The sequence below is a fragment of the Aquarana catesbeiana genome, linkage group LG01 (genome assembly GCF_042186555.1).
Source record: "Aquarana catesbeiana isolate 2022-GZ linkage group LG01, ASM4218655v1, whole genome shotgun sequence".
NCBI classification, from domain to species: Eukaryota; Metazoa; Chordata; class Amphibia; order Anura; family Ranidae; genus Aquarana; species Aquarana catesbeiana.
In genome coordinates this window covers 493,063,442-493,087,197 of record NC_133324.1, presented here as the reverse complement: position 1 = coordinate 493,087,197, position 23,756 = coordinate 493,063,442, and the positions used below count along the sequence as shown (strand labels likewise).

The window sequence follows — 23,756 nt, the reverse complement described above, 5'->3', positions numbered from 1 at the left end:
CCCCATGGATCCATTCACATTTTTTTGATAATAGGGAATTGGATTTGGAAGATTTATTTTCAGAGGCAACAAATATAATGATATCCTACATTTGTTTAGGAAACTAGGACATTGTATGGACAAGAAATTTAATATTTGGTGGGATTTGTCCACAATGGAAAAATATTTAAAAGATAACATGGTACCCAGAAAACTTAGATGGGATGTACCCATTAATGATGGTTTATTAGCCGAGGACTATATTGAAGAATGGTACATATATATATATATATATATATATATATATATATGTTTTAATGGAAAAGGGAGGGAGGTTATGGAATTTTTAATTAAAAGGAAACAATGCAAAATGAGAACTATATAAAGTCAAATTAAGGACATTCGGGATAAGATTGAACCTTTTAAAGATAGCACTGAATACACCAAAAACATATGGGGGAACTCCAGAGAAATATGCAGAAAAAGGATTTAGAGAATAAAAAAAAAAAAAAACATCAAGAAAAATAAGTATCAGTGTGATTTGGGGGACTATCAGAAGAAACAGGTCTTCAGGTGGCAGTCCACAGTTAGGGCCACAAATAGCGGAGCGCCCCAGGAACCAAGCACCAATGAAGGGAGTCAAACCACAGATCGTAATGTGGGGTTTAAAACACCACAGAATCTGACAATATAATCCACCTCGACAGCCAAAAGGTGTACCCCAACAGAGAATACTCCACAAATCATTACCCAGAAAGGGATTATGGTGGCCCACAAGGACATCAATATAATGGTAAAAAAAAAAACAAAAAAAAAAAAAACAAACATACAATGGACAATACGATAACAGAGGATATAACTATAATGGAGGTAGACCATCCTATTATGGTCACCCACAAAACCATGGTAATTGGAATGTGGGCCAACAGGGGAATAACAGTCAATGGAGAGGTAACCAGACAGGAAATGCACCTTATTATAAGGGATCACAGCAGTATGGTCAGAACCCATAGACATACCAGTACAACCAACATCAGCAAAATTATCAATACAGAACCCCACAAAGGAGCGGACCACAATATCAATATAGAGGCCCACCGCAAGGCGATTATAAGCATCAAGGGGGACCGCCTCCTCACAGAGGCCCCACTCAAGGGGAAGGATACTATTACTCTCCAAAGCCACAAAGAGCAAGATTTGACAGACCACCTCTAGATCAATATGAGGTACCTGTTCACAATAGTTATCAACCCCTATACGATGAGATTGAATCAGCACACGGAAACTCTTTTTTAGAGAAAGGCCAGATGGACACCCCACACAGGATGGAAGAAACATAGGAAAAGGGGGAACGAGCTGGATGAAGGCTTCAACAAAAAAAGAAGGCGGGAAGATTAGGGGAAGGCATCTATAATCTGAGTGGCATTGATCTTACTAGGGAAAAGACATTAACATTAGATACAGGCATCAAATTTGCCCCAAAAAAAGGTCTCAAGTTTGAGACGTACATAGGGATTCAGAAATTCATCCGCAAACTCAATGTGAAAAAGTATTACGCTAAGAACCCTGTGGAGAAAGCAGCAATGGGGAATAACTTCACTTAATTAAGGAACAATTCGGTGTTCAATCCCCATATAGTGAACAACAAATATGTGGATCTTTTCAAAAAATGAGTAACAACGGACTTGGAAACACTTCCAATTAAAAAGGTGTATGAACAAAAGGACATCAAGAAGGGCCTCAAAAGTTTAGAGAGCAGGAAAAAAAACAAAACACTGTCATACGCCCAGCAGATAAGGGAGGGGGGATTGTGGTGTTGTCCTTAGAGCAATATAAAAACAGAGATGAAAAGGATTCTGGAGGACAGAAGACAGAAGGACAGATATTAAAATCAGATCCTTCAAAAGATATATAAAAAGGAATTAGAATCCATCATTCATTATGGCACCGAAAGAGGACTACTGAGCAAACATGAAGAAAAGTATCTGGTCCCCAATAACAGTAGAATTCTGGTTATCTATTACATACCAAAAATCCATAAGGATAAAAGATAACCCCCCCCCCAGGCAGACCAATTGTGAGCAGGATTGATTCCCTAACAGCCCAATTAAGAGAATATATCGATATTCACCTCCAACCTTTAGTAAGGAACACAAATGCCTTTTTGAAAGACACAAAGCATACCTTGCAGTTATTAAATGAATGCACAACTAATGATGATTTGGTCATGGCTACTGGTGATGTGGCATCACTTTATACGAATATTGACCATCAAGGGACCATGAGGGCAGTCAAATGGGCTTTGAAAAACAATAGTGATGTGAGAAAGAATCAAGGAAAATTTATTTTGAAATGTTTGAACTTCTGTTTAGAACACAATTTTTTCTGGTATCAAAATACCTACTATTTACAGATCAAAGGCGTTGCAATAGGCGCAAAATTTGCCCCAAGCGTCGCAAACCTTTACATGGTGAAATGGGAAGCTGAAGGTGTTCTATGTAATAGAAATCCCAACATTATGCTGTACAGACGATTCATTGACGATCTGCTAATTATATGGAAGGGGAGCAAGGCCTGTCTGGAAATATTACTCCAAACCATGAATGACAACGATCAAAACATTAAATTTAACATGGGACATAAGTAAGGAGATGATACATTTCTTGGACCGAAACACATCACAAGGTATTGAAAAAATAACTTAATTTTAAAAGTGACTGATCGCAACTCTTATATTCCCACTATGAATTGTCACTTTAGACCCTGGTTAGACAATATTCCTCGAGGCCAGTATATGAGGATAAGAAAAAAAATGCTCACAAGATGCTGATTTTGAACTACAATCGGAGATGCTAAGTAAAATCTTCAAATAAAAGGGTTACTATGACGATTTCCTGACTAAAGAGAAGAACAAAATCAGAGATATGGATAGGGGAGATCTACTCAAAGACAACACCAAGAATGATGGAACAAATAAAGATATGGGCACATGCATCGTCTTAGATTTTAATTTACAACATAATGAGGTGGAACGAATTATCCACAGATACTGGAATGTTCTAAAACAGGATGCCCATCTCAAGGGAAGTCTGTCAGAAACACCCAGAATTGTATATAAGAGGGCACCTAACTTGCATGATAGATTGGTGAAACACCGCCTCCTAAGCCAAAGATGTTCTGGAACTGTTTTCACAGCTGTGGACGGTGTTACAGCTGTGTGAGGGTCCCTACTAATATTAGAAAATTAAAGGAATTCTCCAACCCTAAGTCAAATCAAACATATGCCATCAGGGGCTTTATTACATGCGACACAGTGGGCGTGGTTTATGCAGTCAAATGTCCCTGTAATTTAATCTATGTGGGCAGAACCATAAGAGCACTACAGGAATGGATGGAGGAACATGTTAGGAACATAAAGAAAGAATTCAATAAACATTTCCTCTCGGTACACTTCAGGGATGTTCACAATAAAAGTACAGAAGGTATGCGATTTTGGGGCATTGAGGCACCAAAACGCCATTGGAGAGGGTCCAACTTTGTGAGGGATGTTAGTAAGCGTGAATCATGGTGGATTCACCAGTTAGGCTCTTTGTCACCTGGGGGGGTTGAATAAAGAATTCGATTTGAAGTGTTTTTTGAGTAATTATTAACTTTTTTAATCCAGTAGGTATAAAATTCAATATTATTTGCCATCTCATATATTTAGTATGAGAGCAACAAACCCATCTCCATATTATAAAAGTCTATATATTCATATTTAAGCCCTGACAATATTCATATTAAAATACCCATACGTTTTTTAAACATTTAAACTATTTTTAACGTAATTCAATTGATTATATATATATATATATATATATATATATATATATATATATATATATATATATATATATATATATATATATATATATTTTTTTTTTTTTTATTCACATCACTCTCTAGATTTATTACATCATTATATCCCTTCTGCATATTTACCATTTCTATATTGATAGGAGGGTTCCTCCACCTCCGATTTTATAAAGCATTTTTTATGCAATTTTATAGCAGTTTCTGATGCCATTGGAGGTATTCGGTTTATATTTTTTATATATTTTTTTATTATATTTCCTGTTTCCATTTATTATATATTATATTATATATGTATTTAGGCCATATATTATTATGGTGAGGTATCAATCTGATGCTGATCACCATAAGGGATGGTATGCAGGTTTCTCTGCGTTTGTCCTTAATATTATGATTTAAAGTTTTAGGTTTTGAATCCAGGTGGAACATTTGGGACACCGTAGGATGCTGACAACATGGAGGATTTGGAAAGCTGCTATTATTGATAGATGTATCTAAGCAGTGAATCTTCATATAACATTGTCATTAAACACATAGGTTCTATCACTAGAGTGTCCACGGGCTACAACAAAACGGCCGCGGATGTCCTATATTAACTGACAGGCTAGCCGTCCATTTACAATATTTTCCCCCTGAAGTAGATACGGAAGTTCCCTGTATCGATACGCGTTGGGGAAGGGACAGGACGGACAGACGACCTGTCAGGAAAGAACCCCATACCATCCCAATATCGATCCGTTATCTTTACATGCTGTTTGCCTGATGCAGAGTGGCGCACTGACGCGCCTATACTATGCGAGTACCCCATAGGGGGGTTTTATGTGCTTAATAAACTGTTAAAACGTTATTACACCATCCAGTCCTTTTTCACTCAACTGAGGTATAGTGCTGACGGGAAAACTGCAGAGCCCCAGAGGTGGTTCACAGGCAAGTATTGACTAAGCTTAGGTGCAAAATCACACGCTCAGAGATGAGCGTTTAATACCTAGGGGGAAAAACCTGAGTGTGATCACTGTGGCTTACTTTGGCGAATGCACGCAAATAATGATCGTTCCACACATGTGCAGCATCACCATGAACATCAGATCATGGGCAGTAATTTTAGCAGTAGACTTTGTGTAAATCTAAAGTGGTAACTTATAAAGGCTTTGGATAGTAAAACTCATGGCATTTGTTACCGTTGTATGTGCGTGCGCAATTTTAAAGCATGATATATTTGATATCCATTTACTCGGTGTAACATCATCTTTTATACTTTTACCAAAAAAAAAAATTGGGTTATTCATGGTGTTTTTTTGCATTAAAATATATTTTTTTCCCCAAAAAACATTGCGTTTGAAAAACCGCTGTGCAAACACCATATGACAAAAAATTGCAACACCCACCAATTTTTGGCTTTTTGGGAAAGTGACACAAAAATGCACTGATCACTGTATAAAATGGCACTGGCAGGAAAGGTTAACACTAGGGGCGATTAAGGGGTTAACTGTGTTCCCTGGGAGGTGTTTCTAACTGGATGGGCTGCGAGGGAGAGGGAGAGAGACCCTGGAAGGATTACATACCCTGGATCAAAAAATACAGGATTTAAACATGTGAACGGAAAGTGCCAGAAAAGGCCTGCTCTTCAAGTGGATAAGAATAGTGCATGCCCACAGAACGTGTCACATTTTAGTTTCCACAGTGTTAGGTATTTCCTACAATCTCTTCTGGGCTTCTGCCCACTAAACTCTGAGGTTTACAAACCACTTACGTTCTGCTTCCCGCAGTTTTGCCAACGCTTCGTTCAGCTTTCCCTGCCCTATTAAATCACAGGCAGCATTGAAGCATAGTTCATAAGAGGTCTCTTGCAAACCGTAGTCTTCCTAAACAAAAAAATCCACAAAATTATGTGTTTTAAAAAAAAGGGTTTTGAAGTTTTAAAAACAGGCAAATACTACTTAAAGAAAAATAAAGATAACTTTTTTCTTTTATAAACTCCAGGAATAATTTTTGGAAAGGAAAGTGGGAGCTAAATGTAATGTTGCCACATTTACTGCTATGCTGTCCTTTCCAGCATAAAGCTCCTCCAAAACTCAAATGAGAGTGCAATAGTAACAATAGCTCTCTGCCTCTGGTCCCATTATTTGAATGAAAGTAGTCACTGCAATAGAATTCTATGGGTCTACCATGGCAGTGACCAAATTTCACTGAAATATGTACAGGAATGAGCCAGCGAATGTTAAACCTTTTTTACATTGGGACAGTTTTCAGGCGTTTTAAAAAATAGCAGTTGTAAAGCGCCTGAAACCTGCCACTCATGCCTCCCCCGTGTGAAAACCCGAGTGCTTTCACACTGGGGCAGCGCGTTTGCAGGACGGGAAAAAAAAGTCTTGCAAGCAGCATCTTCGGGGCGGTGGAGGAGCGGTGTTATACACTGCTCCTCCACCGCCCCTTCCCACTGGAATGAATGGGTAGCGCTTCGGAAGCGCCGCAACACGGACGGTTTTAACCATTTCTTCGGCCGCTAGTTGGGGTTAAAAGCGCCCAGCTAGCAGCCGAAAAGCGCCAATAAAATTAGCGGCGCTTTACCGCTAACGGACCTGCTGCCTCAGTGTGAAAGGGGTCTTAAAGTGGTTGTAAGGCTGAAGGTTATTTACCTTCATGCTTTCCATGCAAGAAGGCAAAAAAACCTTACGTGTGCTGCTCCATCAGAGCCCCCCCCAATACTCATCTCAGCCCCCTCTTGATCCAGGGATGTGCATAAGAGCCTCGGCTGTCCCAGGACTCCCTCTCCTCATTGAGATCAAGAAGATCATACAGTTAGGGCCATATATATTTGGACACAGGGGCAGTTTGCATACGTTTGGCTCTGTATGCCACCAGAATAAAATTTAAAGTGAAACAATCCAAATGAATTTGAAGTGCAGACTTTCAGCTTCAATTCAAGGGGTTGAACATAAATAGCAAAAGTACAAATTTTAAGAACTGCAACCATTTTTATACACAGTCCCTCCATTTTCAGGGGCTCAAATGTAATTGGACAAATATAATCATAAATAAAATGTTCATTTTTAATATTTTGTGAAAAATCCTTTACTGGCAAGGACTGCCTGAAGTCTGGAACCCATGGACATTACCAAAAACTGGGTTTCCCCCTTTTTGATGCTTTGCCAGGCTCTAGCTGCAGCTGTCTTCAGCTGTTCTTTGTTTGTGGGTCTTTCTGCGTTTAGTTTTGCCTTCAGCAAGCGAAATACATACTTGATTGGGTGGAGATCACATCATTGACTTGGCCATTGCAGATAATTCCACTTCTTTTCCTTCAAAAGCTCCTGGGTTGCTTTTGCAGTGGGTTTTGGATCATTGTCCATCTGTACTGTGAAGCGGCATCCAATCAACTTTGCTGCATTTGGCTGAATCTGGGCTGACAGTATCTCTCTAAACAATGCAGAATTCATCCAGCTGCTTCAGTCTTCTGTCACATCATCAATAAACACCAATGACCCAGTGCCACTGGAAGCCAAGCATGCCCATGCCATCACACTGCAAGCTCCACTATGTGACCACAGATGACAATGTGTGCTTTGGCTCATGAGCGGTTCCAAGCCTTCGCCACACTTTTTTTCTTCCCATCATTATTAATTTTAGCTTCATCTGTCCAAACAATCCTTTTCCAGAACTGGTCTGGCTTTTTTAGATGTTTTGGGCAAAGTCTAATCTGGCTTCTTCAGGCTTATGAATGCTTTGCACCTTGTGGGGAACCCACTGTATTTGCTCTTGTGAAGTCTTCTCTTGATTGTAGACTTTGAAAATGATATGCCCACCTCCTGGAGAGTGTCCTTCACTTGTCTGGATGTTGTGAATGAGTTTTTCTTTACCATAGAGAGGATCCTGCGATCATCCACCACTGTTGTCTTCTGTGGATGTCCAGGCCTTTTTATGTTGCTGAGCTCACCAGTGTGTTCTTCTTTCCTCAGAATGTACCAAACTGTTAATTTGGCCACTCCTAATGTTGCTGCTATCGCTCTAATGGATGCGGTTTATTTTTGAAGCCCAACAGTGGCCTGTTCCACTTGCATGGACAGCTCCTTTGAATGCAATATGATGTAGGTTCACAGCAATAGATTTCAAATACCACACTTAGAATCAACTCCAGACCTTTTACCTGCTTAATTGATGAAGAAATAATGAAGGAGTAGCCCACACCTGGCCATGAAACAGCTTTTGATTCAAATTGTCCAATTACTCTTGGTCCCTTGATAAAAGGGGGATGGCTATTCTTAAGAGCTGTAACTCCTACACCCTTCCTCCGATTTGGATGTACATACCCTCAAATTAAACCTGAGTGTGTGCACTTTCAGCATATTTCCATTATATAACTATAGCTTGAATATGCTTTGGTAAATAAACGAAAAAAAAAAAAACTAAAATTGTGCCTGTGTCCAAATATATATGGACTGAACATATACACACACAAAGTTAGAAAGCCTCTTACAGTTGGTTTCTTCTCCCAAAGACTCATAGCAGCAACGACAGCAGAAAGGTTTGTTTGTCTTTCTTCATCGTAGTCATCTTGTGAATTACGAATGATATCTCGATAAACGGATAAGCAGTCTTCATACCGTTCCAACCTATACAACTTAAAAAAATAAATATTTACTATATATGTAAATATATAAAATTCAAATACATGAATATAGAGGCTGCTGACTGACATAGAACAGTAAATTATTTGGCTTAAGAACTGCAGACAAACTTTCTGGATAAAGTGGGTAAAGCACAAAATAAATAAAAATAAATACAAAACCACAAAACAAAAAGGACACTTACTACTTGTCCTTGGAGTTCCTTTAGTTTATCTGTCTTCTGAGGAGAGTTTTCTATGGTTTTCAAGGCATTTTCGATTTTGTTTAACCTGTACTCACAGTAGGCCTTTTCAAAGGCTATTATATCACTAGAGAAAATGGCAAAATAAAGAAAAAAAAAAAATGTAAATCGGCCATTTTATAGGCAGGCTGCAAAAAAAAAAATAAAAAGAGCAATTGTAGTTTGATGACTACACACTTTGCAGTTTGACATACGTTTTCACCATTTTCTTGTAATCAATTCAGAGAACTCTGCATGTAAATTGAATAGATAGGTCTTTAACTGGCATAGCTATGGTGTCTATTGTTTTCCAATTAAAACTCAATCGTTTCTTCCTATAAAATTGTAGCATATTGCTGTAACCTAAAACCTGTAACCTTTTGTGGGAAATATGCACAATTTATGGCAGTATAGGAAAATTATATTTCAAAGTAAGGAGCTTTTTGCATGCCATAACAAGGCTGGCAACCTGACTGGGCTTTGTGTAGCTTGTTCTTTAAAGGATTGGTCCTCCTTTGCTAAAACAAAAATCACACTACGCTACCCCATATGGGTATAGCTACAAGGTGTGCTAAACCTACCTTCCAGCAAGGACTCCCCATTAGTTCAAAGAACGTAGGCCAAAACCAAAGTCTGCCATAGACCAAGATGGCTCTCGATTATTGGCATACAGCAGGCATTGCTACTAGCACCCCCTAGTGTCATGGGAGGGTGCTGAACGTCCTGTTGCCTATAATTACATTACTGGCTGCGACATGAAAGAGTGACACTGTACATTTGTAGCCCAAATGAACAGGACAGTGCTCCTTCCAGTGGCACTAAGGGGCGCTGGTCCGAATAGCTGCTCTGTGCCTACAATAACCAGCCATCACAGGCTGTAGAAGATTTTGAAAAGGCTTATTTTTAATGGAGTATTGCCATATATTCTTTGAACTGAAAGGGAGACTGGCAGAAAAGTAGGTTTAGCACACTATGCTGCTATACTCATATAGGACAGCATAGCATGTTTTTTTTTGTCTATGCTAGAGTCCAATTGATCGAACTGAATGAGCAGCTTGTCTCCCTGGAGGAGTTTTTTTTTTTTTTTTTTTAATATACAGAAGAAAAGATGTACTCAGAAAGCAGCAAGTAGTTATAATGGGGAAAATTAATTTTCTTCAGTAAAGACTCCCGATAGGAGTATAAATGGAAATGATAAAAAAAGTGTATGCCAAGACAAAATAGAATAAAAACAAAATGCAGTACATCTCTGCAATACATATACATGTCTTTACGTTTTATGATATGCTCACCATTAAAACAGAAAAAAAAAAAAACCAAAACACACATATGTTTGCAGGAAATAAAAACCATACATTTGCCTGCAGAGCATTGCTCTCACGATCAGTAGATTGGGGGGGCAGTGTAGGGCTCCTGCAGACACTGCCTCCAGCTTGCCTTCCCATACCTCCCATACAGGAAGACTCTTACAAAGCTGGAGGAAGTGTCAATGAACTATAAGGGCACTGCACTCATCAGCGTCCTCGCAGTTCATTGAGAACATTAAGCCGTCTGCTGTGGTGGCAGTCGGGAGCTGTAGTTCACTCATTCACAGAGATCTGTGAATGAATAATGTGGCCGTGCGGTTTCTGAAAAGTGCAGGGAGATATGGGTGTAATGTGCAGCATGCTTATCCTTTAAAGACCCTGCAAGTACACAATACCCACTGCCCTATTAAACATGCACTCAGCTCCTAAGCTCTGCTGTGGGCTGCCAACACACAGCATTTTAGTGAACTGAGTGTTGTCTCTGCCCATCATCTTTTACTAAACTACAAAAACATTTCTAATCTTAGATCTCTACAACATTAAAGGATAATAATCCTGTAGTCCAAGATAACTAGAAGACCTCTGAGATAATGCAAAAATGTTGAGAAGACACAGGACAGCTCAAAATATCTGGCAAGACCATGTTTTCAAACCAATAAAATAATTTTGATGATTTAATAGACCAAAAAGGAGCAAAGAAAAGTTTGTTGTTAGGGTTTACACACCATTTTATTGTGTGACATTTCAGTTATACTTTACACACAGCAGCCGTTTGTGTTTAGAATCCCACATTTGGTGGTAAAAAGTTTGCAACAAACTGTCTCCCATCACAGATGATGAAAACTACCCATCTACAGTATCAGCATAGAGACAAAGGGGAGATATGCAGACCTGGGGTAAAATAAAGCTCTGTAACCTGCTTTATTACAACAAACCAATGATTTATCCTGTTGACAAAGGCTGTAAGACGTTACCTAGTTAGCACTTTAGTGTTGTTGTTAATTACAGTAAGGGCTTCTTTAAAGCTTCCATTCTGGATAAGGCAAACCACTTTACAGTGCAACGCTTTAACATCATCCTTAGCCACCTGCAATACTGGAAGGAAACAAAAATGTAAGAAACTCATGAGTTGCTACTAAATGCAAAAGACAAAAATATACCAAAATTTAACAAAAAAAAAAAAAAAAAAGAAAAAGCAGCAAAGACAGGAAAGGTGTTACAAATGTGGGAGTTTCTTCCAAATGCATAACTCGTGCATGCAGACTTTTTTTTGCTTTTTTTCAAAATAGCTGTTAGTAAAGACAATCACAAGGGAGGAATATGTAGATTAGAATAATTAGAGCAATAGTGCAGCCAAAAATCACAAAACAGAAAAATCAGCACAAGGGCCACAACTAAGGGTGGTATACACTGGTTGAATATCTGCCGGTTCAACAGAAGCAACCAGGTTTTATTGAACAAGCATGCTGGAAAATCAGCATCAGATCAGCGCTTGCACTGGCTGTGTGCGCTGATCATTTTATTCTGGAGGGGGGACTTTGCTTAGTTAGTACGGCAACCTCTCAGTCCCCCCCCTTTAGCCTGCTGGGTTGAATGAAAAAAGAAAACTCCCTCGCATTACAATCAGTAGGGTATGTTCCCTGGGCTGATTCCTCTTCTGCTACTGAAAATCCTTTTCCTTAAACCCCCCCACCCCTGTAATCTTCCAGTGCAGCGGGGGTTAATACAACCAATGAGCTGTCAAAGGCTCCCATCACTATGCCCACCCTTTCCTCCCAGCTGCTACATTCATAGAAGCCATACTACAACTTCTATTAATGAATGAAACTGGACCTATAAATAAATGGGGCAGAGCAATTATCTGCCCGTCCTTCATTCTTAGATCCCATTCCATATTTCATATGCATCTCTCATACCTAAAGGCACTGCTGGGGAAGCTGTAAACCTCTGTCATAGTCACTGCTACTACAGTGATAGCTGCGATTTTCTGGGTCCTGTATGCGCATCTTCCCCTCTGCATATCAACAACCATAAAGCCGTGTACACATGACCGGACTTTTCGACCGAACTGGTCCAACGGAACGAATCCGACGGACAATCCGACAGTGTGTGGGCTTCATTGGAGTTTTTCTGTCAAAAATCAGAACGACTTTAGATTTGGAGCATGTTTCAAATCTTTCTGATGGACTCGAGTCCAGTTGAAAAAACTGCTCTTCTGTATGCTAGTCCGATGGACAAAAAAGGACGCAAGGGCAGCTATTGGCTACTGGCTACGAACTTCCTTATTCTAGTCCCTTCGTACGTCATCACGTTCAAACCAACGGACTTTCGAACGGACTTTAGTCCGTTTGTGTGTGGGCAAGTCCGGTCGCTCGAAAGTCCGTCGTAACTCCGTCGAAAGTCAGTCGGAAAGACCATCGGACCTTTGATGCTGAAAAGTCTGCTCCTGTGTACGCGGCATTAGAGCATCTTAGAATTTATTCAATGAATACAAGGCATTCTCTGTTAGGATGAGGTGGAAAGGAGGGGGTGACATCATGAATGCTACCTCATCAGAGAACACTTTGCATTCTCTAAAATCCCCTGGGATAAGTGTGCAGTGGGTCAACCGCTCAAGCAGGACCAATATAAGTATGCAATACAGTCCTGAATTTCCCCCTAAAGTGATAGTTAGCGCTGGTTCACACTGCAGCGATTTGACATGTCAAATCGCATGCCAAATTGACGGTTATTGCACCATCCGAATCTGTGCGATGTCGCACCAATTCCAAAAGTAGTTTCTGTACTACTTTTGGAGACTTTGGGGTGCAATTTCAATAGACATCTGTGCAGAAACTCACACAGATGTCTCTGAAATCATCCCCCCGAAGTCGGGACTGACATGAAGGATGAAATGGTGCGAGTTCAGCTGAACTCGCACCATTTCATTCCCGCTGTCAGTGTGAACCAGGGCTAAGGCTGTTTTTTTCCAGCCATTGTTTAACAAAAAGTGGTTATATTAATCTGATCTGTGCAATGACATTGCACAAAATGGTCCCTTACCTCTTCTTTGGCACATGTGTATACTCCTAAGCGGGCCTGTGTGCATCAATAGAACATACGGTGCTGGAAAGCCATGCCTATTGCCCACAGGAGTTTGTCTGACAGCAACAGTAGCCTATGGCTCTTGCTACTCTTAGTGTCTCCTGTGAATATAGGAAGATAGGAGAGTGGTTCTGCAGGCAAAGTGGAGCTAGAGCAGTGAGAGGAGTCCGGTAATTGTTTAGGAATGGGTGTGCATAGGACAGTTAGTGGGTTTTTTTTTCCTTTTACCTTAAAGGAGTTGTAAACCTTAGACATGAAATCTGAACAAAGCATATCCCTCTATAGTATGTACTTGACTCTATCAAGATCACCTAGGTCCGCTGCTTTGTTCCTTTGCCATCATCATGAATCTATTCTGACAAGTTTTACTGACCCCAAGAGAAAAATGGCAACAGGGGAGGGAGCTCCAGCTGATTGGCAGCCTCAGCTCTGTTCCTGTGTGAAGGGGGTGTGTCCCTTCCCTCCAATCAGCTCTCAGACCTCTCCTCACTGAGCTCTACAGATTGTAACTTCAGCTCTCTGCCCCCTTTTCTGAACTCTCAGACAAGCTTTATAAAATTTAACATTTTGAACAGATGAAGAGAAGACTGCAGGTAGACAGGTCCAACTTATGTAGGAGGATTTGTTTTATCTCTGTGTATCACCTGAGGCCAGTCACATCACTGGGCAATGGTTTACAACCACTTCAAAGGCTCCATTCACAAATATGCAGTGCCAGTTTCTCTGCAGAGTCCAGTGCGGTTTCACGGGACGCCTACCTTTACATGCACATGAACTTTAATGGCATCCCAGTCTTAGTCCAGAGGGTTCAATATTGAGTTGGCCCACCCTTTGCAGCTATAACAGCTTCAACTCTTCTGGGAAGGCTGTCCACAAGGCTTAGGAGTGTCTCTATGGGAATGTTTGACCATTCTTCCAGAAGCACATTTGTGAGGTCAGGTGCTGATGTGGACGAGAATGCCTGGCTTGCAGTCTCCACTCTAATTCATCCCAAAGGTGTTCTATCGGGTTGAGGTCAGGACTCTGTGAAGGCTAATCAAGTTCCTCCACTCCAAACTCACTCATCCATGTCTTTATGGACCTTGCTTTGTGCACTGTCATGTTGGAAAAGGAAGGGGCCATCCCCAAACTGTTCCTACAAAGTTGGGAGCATAAAATTTTCCAAAATGTCTTGGTATGCTGATGCCTAATAGTTCTCTTCACTGGAACTAAGGGGCCAAGCCCAACCCCTGAAAACAACCCCACACCATAATCCCTCCTCCACCAAATGATGGACCAGTGCACAAAGCAAGGTTTGTAAAGACACAGATGAGCGATTTTGGGGTGGAGGAACTTGACTGGTCTGCACAGAGTCCTGACCTTAATCCGATAGAACACCTTTAAAATGAATTTGAGCAGAGACTGCGAGCCAAGCCTTCTCATCCAACATCAGTGAATGACTTCATAAATACGCTTCTGGAAGAATGGTCAAACATTCCCATTGTTACACTCCTAAACCTTGTGGACAGCCTTCCCAGAAGAGTTGAAGTTGTTATAGCTGCAAAGGGTGGGCCAACTCAATATTGAACCCTACAGACTAAGACTGGGATGCCATTAAAGTTCATGTGTGGGTAAAGGCAGGCGTCCCAATACTTTTGGCAATATAGTGTATGTGAACCTAGCCTCAAGTGGAACTAAACCCATTAATTTAACAATTTCAAAAAACATTTACATTTCTAGATTGTGCTGGGAATGTAACTGTCACATTGGTTGTGCTCTCAACCAAACTGTTAACCCATCAAATGGCTGGTGTCATAACTGATCACATGCGCAGCATCATAGCAGTTGAAGATCAAACAGAGACGAAGATTGCAGCTTCCTTGGCTAAAAATGATAGGAGGATTTATTCCCACTTTTACTTTCACATTGGGGCGGCGGGTCCGTTAGTGGTAAAGCGCCCCTAAAACTAGCTGTTAAAGGGGAGCTTTTCGGCCGCTAGCAGGGCGCTTTTAACACACAAGAAGGGGTTAAAAGCACCCATGTTGCAGAGCTTTGGAAGCACTGCCAATTCATTTCAATGGGCAGGGGCGGTGGAGAAGTGGTGTATACAGCGCTAGTACACCGCCCCAAAGATGCTGCTTGCAGGACTTTTTCCCGTCCCGCAAGCGCACCACCCCAGAGTGAAAGCACTCGAATTTTCACACTAGGGAGGCATGAGAGGCAGTTTTCAGGCGCTTTACAGGGGCTATTTTTAGTGCTAAAATGCCTGAAAACTGCCTCAGTGTGAAAGTAACCTTAAAGCGGAACTAAAACCAGCGATTTAACAGTTTTCCAAAACAGTTAAATTCAAGGCGTCAAGGAATTGAGATGTCAAACCATCAAATGGTTGGTGTCTTAACTGATCACAAGTGCAGCACCATGGCAACTGCAGATCAAACAGATGCCTTAAAGTGGTTGTAAACCCCCCCCAAAAAAACAAAACACACAACCCTGCAAGACAAAGGCATAATGAGCTAGTAAGCATAGCTTACTAGCTCATTATGTATTACTTACCTGAGATTGAAACCCTCGCAGCGGTCCTTGTTCACCGCTCCAACAGCTGACATCTCTCCCGGGGGTTACTTCCGGGTATCGCGGCTCTGGCGCTGTGATTGGCCGGAGCCATAATGATGTCACTCCCGCCAGTAACGCCACAGTCTAACTGAAGCAACAACACGTACGTGCCGTTGCTTCAGTTTGCTTAACTGCGCATGTGCCGATTACATTGGCACATGCAAATACAGGGGATATCTCCTAAATCGTTCTGGTTTAGGAGATATCCAGTGTAGCTACAGGTAAGCCTTATTATAGGCTTACCTGTAGTAAAAACTGGTTGTAAAGGCTTTACAACCACTTTAAGTACCATTTTAGGAAAAAGCAGGCTGAATGCAGCTCTTGCTGTGATCAGACTGCGTTCAAATGCAGAAGTCAACGTCCAGCACCAGTGGCTATAAAACCAAGCCCAAAAGGTACAAGTGCATTTGTTTTGTTGACCGTTATGTGAAATGCACGCACAATGTGGACAACGTAGGGTCCTTTCATACTGCGGGGAGCAGATCTGCTTTTTCCTGCTGATTACATGGTAAAGGTGGTATTATAAATAAAAACCTCCAAGCTTTATCTTTCATAAAGTCTGCACAATGCATCCACATACCATGACACATAATGCAGGGCAGTCTAGGCATGATGTGACTTTCCAGTGACTCTGCAGTAAGCAGAAGTACATAGGAAGGAGAATGTGTTTTACTATTTCATTTTATTATATGTATGTTCTATAAATGAATCAACACCCTGATGTTAAATCCTTGCTTCACCAAAACCATACCCACAGATCAACGTTTACCTGTCACAAGCCTTACAAACACATGGGACAGTGCAGGCTGCCCTCACTTACTCTTATTGATAGACTTCAGAGCCCTCGTGAAGTCCCCGTTCTGTCCAGCTTTATTCACATCACTCCACAGAGAAGCAAGGGCACCGGAGCCCGCTGCAGCCCCGGAATTCGCCATCTTCAGCCCCCGGAATAGTACGGGCACGTAAAGCAGAGATGGGGAGAACGTCTAGTAATGATGACGTGAAGTTCGCGACAACAGCTCACTCCATGTTTGTTGAGGGCAGAAACTGCGCTACACCAAAGAATTATCTATATATATGATACACTTTGCTTTGCTTTTTAAACCTACGTGAGAGTTTTAGGTATATTAACTGACTGAGCTACTTTGACTCAATATTTCTCATGCTATGTTTTAGTCACTCCTCTGCATGGGTTGCCTTGACCTCAGCAAAGATGGCAGCTGAAGATTCAATTTTCCTAGCCAGCGCTTGCGACTGACACGTTTCAGGAGAGGCTGATGGGCGGGGCTTTGTTGTACATTGACGCCCTTCCGCTTCCTGTACTATGGTTTAGTGCGCATAGTCTATGAAGCTTGTTTTCTGCTCTCTGTGCTGATAGCGTTGGATTTTATAGCAGCACCTTTGTGTAACTTACATAGGTGTAAAGGAGTGTGTTGAGGGAAACTCGACCATCGACGTCTAGTTTGCCATTTTGTATAGGGATCGCTAGTTAATATTCTCAAGGTGGAAAGGAATGGACCCTGTAAAAAGTTTTTTTCTCCCTCACATGAAGGGGTGGGCGCACAGGCTTCATGTACACGGGACGTTCAACCTCTCCTGAACGATTTTACTTGACAGCTAGAAACCGGTGTCCAAAAACGGTCTCTAGCCGCGTTTGCGTCTAGAAGCGTTTGAAAATTTTTTTTTTTTTTTCAGAATAGCCAAAAAATGAAAAACGCCTGTAAACGAAACACGGCTAAATGCGAGTTACTACGTTTGGCTTTTGAAATGCCTCTAAACTCAGCTTCTGAACGCATTTTTTTGGGTTTCCAAAAAAAGCCTCTAAACTGATCTGCCTAGAAACGACTATAAACAAACCTGTGTACATGTTAAGATAACAGAGGAGAGTTCAGGGGCAGCTGAAAAAACGCCCCACTGCTCCTAAATGTCCGTTTACCAGCAGCAGTGTACATGAGGCCTAATACATATATAGAAGCAGACATATTGGAAATGATTACTAAAAGGTGTCTGTGACAAGTTATATTGTAACTCATTCCACTGTCTATAGCAAACAATCAGCTTCTAGCTCTTATTTGTTCCTTACAGCTTAAAAAAAAAAATAAATAAAAACTGATTCGCTGTGCTGCAGCTGAGACAAAGCTTTTTATTGATTCTTCCGATTGCATATAGAAGAAATTCTTATTTATGAGGTCCAGTGTTACCAGCATAGGCTCTGTAGAACTGGGAGAATGCGTTGGGTACACAGCCTAGCCACACAAAGTAGGATATGTTCTCATTTATGTGGAACACTGATGAAATGTAAAAAATGGGTTAAACCCACAAATTCATAGTTTTTTTTTTGTTTGTTTAAAGTGGAACTTTATTTTAGAAAATGAAGTCCTGCTAGATCACTTCAGGCTGGCTCCTTTTGCAGGTATCTCTATGTAAAACATTACACATAAGTACCTATACTGTGTAAAACCCACTAATACACTGTCACACCCTGCGCTGCACGTGCTCAGTTGCTCTCAATTTTTAGGCGCTGCTGGGTTTGTAGAGGCCGATCTGCTGACAGCCTTAACCACCTCAATACAGGGCACTTACACCCCTTTCCTGCCCAAGCCATTTTTCAGCTTTCAGCACTGTTACACATTGAATGACAATTGCGTGGTTTATTCACACAAATAGAGCTTTCTTTTGGTGGTATTTAATCACTCCTGGGTTTTTTATTTTCTCCTAAAAAAAAAAGGTTTTCTTAGTTTTTGTCAGTAAATTTTGTAAATAAGTAATTTTTCTCCTTCACTGATGGGCACTGATGAGGCAGCACTTATGGGCACTGATTAAGTGGCACTGATGAGGAGGCACGAATATGCCGCACTTATGGGCACTGATATGTGGCACTGGGCACAGATAGGCAGCACTGGTGGGCACAGCTAGGCAGCACTGATGGGCACCAGTGATGGGCAGACTGACTGGCATCACTGATGGCCACTGATTGTGGGCACAGATTGGCGACAATTGTGGGCACTGATTGCTGGCAGTGGTGGGCACACATTTTTGGTACTGGTGGCACTTAATTGTAATCAGGGCACTGATGATCAGTGCCCTGATTACAGCTCTAGATGTCCTCTGTAAGGAGATGCCGCTAATCAGCTCTCCTCTCCTCACACTCTGTCAGTGTGAGGAGAGGAGAGCCGATTACCAGCGTCTCCGTGTTTACATGTGACCAGCTGTGATTGGACACAGCCAATCACATGGTTAAAGATCCGCGGCCACGGCTCTTTACACAGATCGAGGTTGCGCCGTGTCCTAGCAACATGGCGCAGCCACGATCGGTGCACGAGAGTGGTCGTTCTGGAGGGCGGTCATATGATGACCATATGATAACCAGCTGTCATTTGACGGCCGGTCGGGCGGGAAGTAGTTAAAGCAGAATTATACACTCCTATCCTTTACAGCCAAGGAAGCTGCTTCTGTATGGACTGCAACTGCCATGGTGCTTCACATGGGATCAGTTATGACACCAGCCATTTAATGGTTGACAGTTTGGTTGAGGACACAAGCAAATGTGACCGTTTGCATTTCCAGCATTTTAGGAATGTAGCTTTTTTTTTAAAAAAATGGTAAATTGATGGGTTTAGTTCTGCTTTAGGATTTTCTGCTGGGGCTTTGGGCTTCAGCAAAATGACAGCCTCCAGCAAGAAGAAACACGAGCAATGCTGGAGGCAATTTACAGCACACACTAATTTTGGTACCGTAATTCTTAATGAGGAATGGATGTTCCCTGCTAAAGAAAATATTTTTTTTTCAAGTTGTTATGGATAAAGTTGCACTTTAAATTAAACAATCCTTTGCCTTATCCTGGCTTCTCAAAATAACCTTCTAAAATTTACAGGTTGGATGAAAGGTGTTGGTAGTTTAACAATTGTCATAAAAAAGTGGGTGATCTGTCTCAGATGTGTCTGATCAGACCTGCTGGTACATGTAGTTCCATAGCTCTAACTTGCAACTTGTAACTTGTTACGCCGGTGTTTCGTCATATTAGGCAACCCATCAGAATTTGTAACAGAAGTGACATTCCATCGCCGCCATCTTGCTCCACCCCGCACTCCTCCACAGAAAGGATACAGTGAGAAGGTGGCAAGCAGACATCTTGTTACAACCACCGGCGTCTTGCATTTTACACTTATTTTTAACAGTAAACGGAGCTTATATAGTGAAATACAGTCATTTGAAATCCCTCAGGCTGTTTTGATGTTGATTTTTCAAAGCAGCAGTAGTGTTCTGTCAGATTAGCAAACCTGTGAGATCAGCAGGCTTGCCACTGCTTTTAAAATTCAACATCCAAACAGTCAGACAGATTTTTAAATACTGCATTTCACTATATAAGCTTTGTTTACTGTTAAAAATAAGTGTTAAATGCAAAACTCCAGTGGGTGTAAAAAGATGTCCGCTTCCCTTCTCACTGTAGCCTAAGGGCTCTTTCACATGGGGTGGATCAGTGATGATCCACCCCGTGAACATCCGCTTGCTCAGCGGGGATCACTCCGCCGATCCCCGCTGAGCAGGAAGATGACAGGTCTGTCTCTGCACACTGCAGCGACGGACCTGTCAGAGCGCCGCTCTCCCCTATGGGGGATCGGGTGATGACGGACCGTAGAGTCCGTCGTCACCCGATCCGATCCGAAAACGGATGGAAAAGTAGGGTTTTCCTCCGTTACACTTTTTCGGATCGGAGCGGGGCGGATGTCAGCGGACATGTCACCGCTGACATCCGATGCTCCATAGACCTCCATAGAGTGTCCGTTCAGGTCCGCCTAAAAAACTGACAGGCAGACCTGAACGGACAGTCCGTGTGAAAGAGGCCTTACTGTGGAGGAGTGTAGCAAGATAGCGGCAATGGAACATCACTTCCGTTACAAATTCTGATGGGTCGCCTAATCTGACGAAACACCGGGCATACTTGGATCAAAACTCAGCCGGTTCAGCAGGGACTGGCAGAATTTTGATCCATATATGAGCAGGCTGGTTGTACAGAAGTCAATCTACTCATTGACTTCCGTACGACTGCCCTGTTTGAAAATTTCCACTCGATCAGCTATAGTCGGCAACGCTGATCAGTGTATTCTGACAACCAGAAAGTCCCCTCCACTTTACAAATACAATAACTCATAAGGGAAGATTCTCCCATCCACATCAAATGTGTGGGTGGGGGAATCCTGCTGGTTAAAAAAAAATGCATGATCTATGGACTGCCTTATCCTACAAGACATATTCAAGACTTGTAGTTCTCATTCTATTGATTCGATCAGTTACACACCCAGGCCCAGCCAGGTCAATTCCCTTTCTGTTTAAAGCAGCACTAAACCCTTCCATTTAAAGTGGAACTTTACCCAAAACAACGTGATAAGAATAATGTTCTTTAGCAAGGAACACACCACATTAATAATTATGCTTCCAAAATTAGTGTGTGCTGTAAATTGCCTCCAGCATTATTCCTGTTTCTTCTTGCTGGAAGCTGCCATTTTGCTGAAGCCCAGAGCCCCTAAAGAACAGTAAATCATAAAGCGGAAATAAACCCATCGGTTTCGTTTTTTCAAAAAACAGTTAGACCCCTTTCACACCAAGGCGTTTTTGCAGCATTTTAGCGCTAAAAATAAGGCTATTAAAATGCTCATAAAACGCTCATGCATCTCAATGGACCCTTTCACACTGAGGCGTTGCGCTGGTGGGGCATTGAGAAAAGTCCTGCAAGTAGCATCTTTGGAGCAGCTTTTGGGCGTTTCAAAAACGCCACCCTCCATTGAAATGAATTGAAAACGCTGTAAAAACGCCTATAATCTGCCCTAAGCTGTAGAAAATTCACATGATCTCACAAAAAGGTAAACATGCAAGCAAGAAAGAGAGATCTACAACAACAGGACTGAACTTGTGGGTAGGTCAGAATGATTAAACAGACCATCAAAGTGCCAAAAAAAACAAAACTAAAGTGCCAAAAAAAAGAATTAATCCCAGAAAAATGAAGGTTTGAAGATTTTTACAAGACACTGCTTGTTTTACATGATCTCACAAAGGATAAACATGCAAGCAGAAAGATAGTATCAATAACACATGCTTCAATAATGCTTGAAAAACGCTGTTAAAACGCCTGCAGCGTTGCGTTAATTTGAACGCTAACGCCCCTAAAATGCTGTAAAAACGCGGTAATAACGCTAATACGTTTTAGGGCGTTTTTGAAGCGCCTTGGTGTGAAAGGGGTCTTACATTCCTGGAATGCTGGGATTGATAGCTGTCACTTTTGCTTGTGTCCTCAACCAAACTGTCAAACCATCAAATGACTGGTGTCATAACTGATCACATGTGCAGCACCATAGCAGTTGCAGATCAAATAGAGGCTAAGATGGCAGGTTCCATGGCTGAAAAGGATAAAAAGGTTTAATTCCACTTTAAGGCTGTCAGAAGATTCAACACAAACTAAAAATTGAGAGCAACGGGGCGTGGCCTGAACTGGCATGGCGTGAGGAGTGAGAATCGGGAGCTCCGCTTGCCCATAATCCGCATCTATACATCCTAGTCTTAAAATGACCTTTTTTCGGTTACCGCTGGATTCCATACACCCTCCTCCATACGGGGATCATATCGCCACCGAAGCAGAAGACAGATCCCGCTGCCAAATTGGCGAAATACCGCAACACGGACAAGGAGCCTGGGGGAGAAAATGGCGCCGGATCCTCCTCTCACACAGATACGGCTGCAGAGGACACGGCACGTGTGCTAGAAGCCATATCGGACTGTAAGAGCACACTCACGAGTAAAATCGAGGAGGTAAAGGTGGATGTCTCTCTGATCCGTCAGGATTTGCAAAAACTGAGAGACCGGGTCACTGAGACGGAAACCCGAATCAGCAACATGGAGGATGAGATACCGCCATTGCAAATTCATACTGAGCGTCTACAACACCAGCTTACCATGGTCCTTGCTAAACAAGACGACATGGAAAACCGCCTACGACGGTGTAATCTGCGGTTCATCGGCCTGCCAGAAGGTTCAAAAGGCCCTGACCCTCCTTCCTTTCTAGAAAACCTCCTAATCAACACTTTTGGAAGGACCGAGTTCTCCACCTCATTTGTGGTGGAGCGGGCGCACAGGCTGGCGGCGAAACCTCCTCCCCAATGTGCACCGCCGAGAACATTCATTGCCAAATTGCTTAACTTCAGAGACCGGGACGCGGTCCTCAGGCTCACCAGGCTAAAAGGCAACATACCCTTCAAGAACACCGAGATCAAGGTATTCCCGGATTTCTCTGCAGATGTCCAAAGGAAGAGAGCTCTATTCACTGAAGCCAAGCGTCAACTTCGGCTCCGTCATTACACCTACGCGATGCTCTTTCCTGCGAGACTGCGGGTGGTCGGTGAAGATCGCGCTCATTTTTTTGACACCCCAGAGGCAGTGTTTGCCTGGCTAGAGGACAAGGCGGTGCCGGATCGTGAGCCCGCTTGACCTAGTTCGGTCCTTCTCACCCCCTGTTTACGCCACCACAAGCCTAGAGGGACATATGCCATCTACAACACTAACAACGCCCGGAACAACTGCCTCACTCAGGTACTGTAATGCCAGTATTAGTCACTAACTTGCTGTTATACCACCCACGCACGAATCCCTCTCCTCCACAAGACTTACTGACCCCCCAGCTCATTGTCCCATTACCACTCCTGACCGCAGCACTTACCCTAGCACTTAAGTATCATGTGCGTGCATATCCTCAACCAAAGAGTGCAGTGTCCCCAAATTGGAGAGACTCGATTAGATACCCAGCGTGTAAACAAGCTGCTGAACTCAACTGTCTAACTCCTTATGGCAAGGGTTAACCCGAGGTGACACTTGAAAAAAAAGGACTCTGGACATTAGGTTTTCTATTCCAGTAGTCCCCCTCTTGCTGCTACTGCTTGTTTTACAGCGAAGTTTCGCCCCACTAGATACGGGTGTCTCTATGGAACCCGCTGTTTTTCAATTTCAATGCAACGTTTATTTTTTTATAATCGCAAGTTGGTTTCCCTGGTCTGCCCGGTCTCAGCAAACTGCATTTGTTATCTACTGGATGCATTGCTTACCCGGGCATTC

The 23,756-nt window shown here is 42.2% G+C and overlaps 1 protein-coding gene across 1 annotated transcript in view; it reads right to left on the bottom strand.

The window, feature by feature from the left end:
- The window catches only part of SRP72 (signal recognition particle 72), a 44,737-nt gene extending 28,065 nt beyond the window's left edge, over positions 1 to 16,672 (bottom strand). Inside the window, exons 1-5 of the mRNA XM_073592007.1 lie at positions 16,477 to 16,672; positions 10,955 to 11,075; positions 8,638 to 8,761; positions 8,303 to 8,446; positions 5,582 to 5,693 (exon numbers count right to left, since the gene is read on the bottom strand). Of these exons, the coding sequence (XP_073448108.1) occupies positions 5,582 to 5,693; positions 8,303 to 8,446; positions 8,638 to 8,761; positions 10,955 to 11,075; positions 16,477 to 16,591 (616 nt within the window). The 5' untranslated portion in view covers positions 16,592 to 16,672. The remainder of the gene's footprint in view (positions 1 to 5,581; positions 5,694 to 8,302; positions 8,447 to 8,637; positions 8,762 to 10,954; positions 11,076 to 16,476) is intronic.
- Positions 16,673 to 23,756: the final 7,084 nt, after the last annotated feature.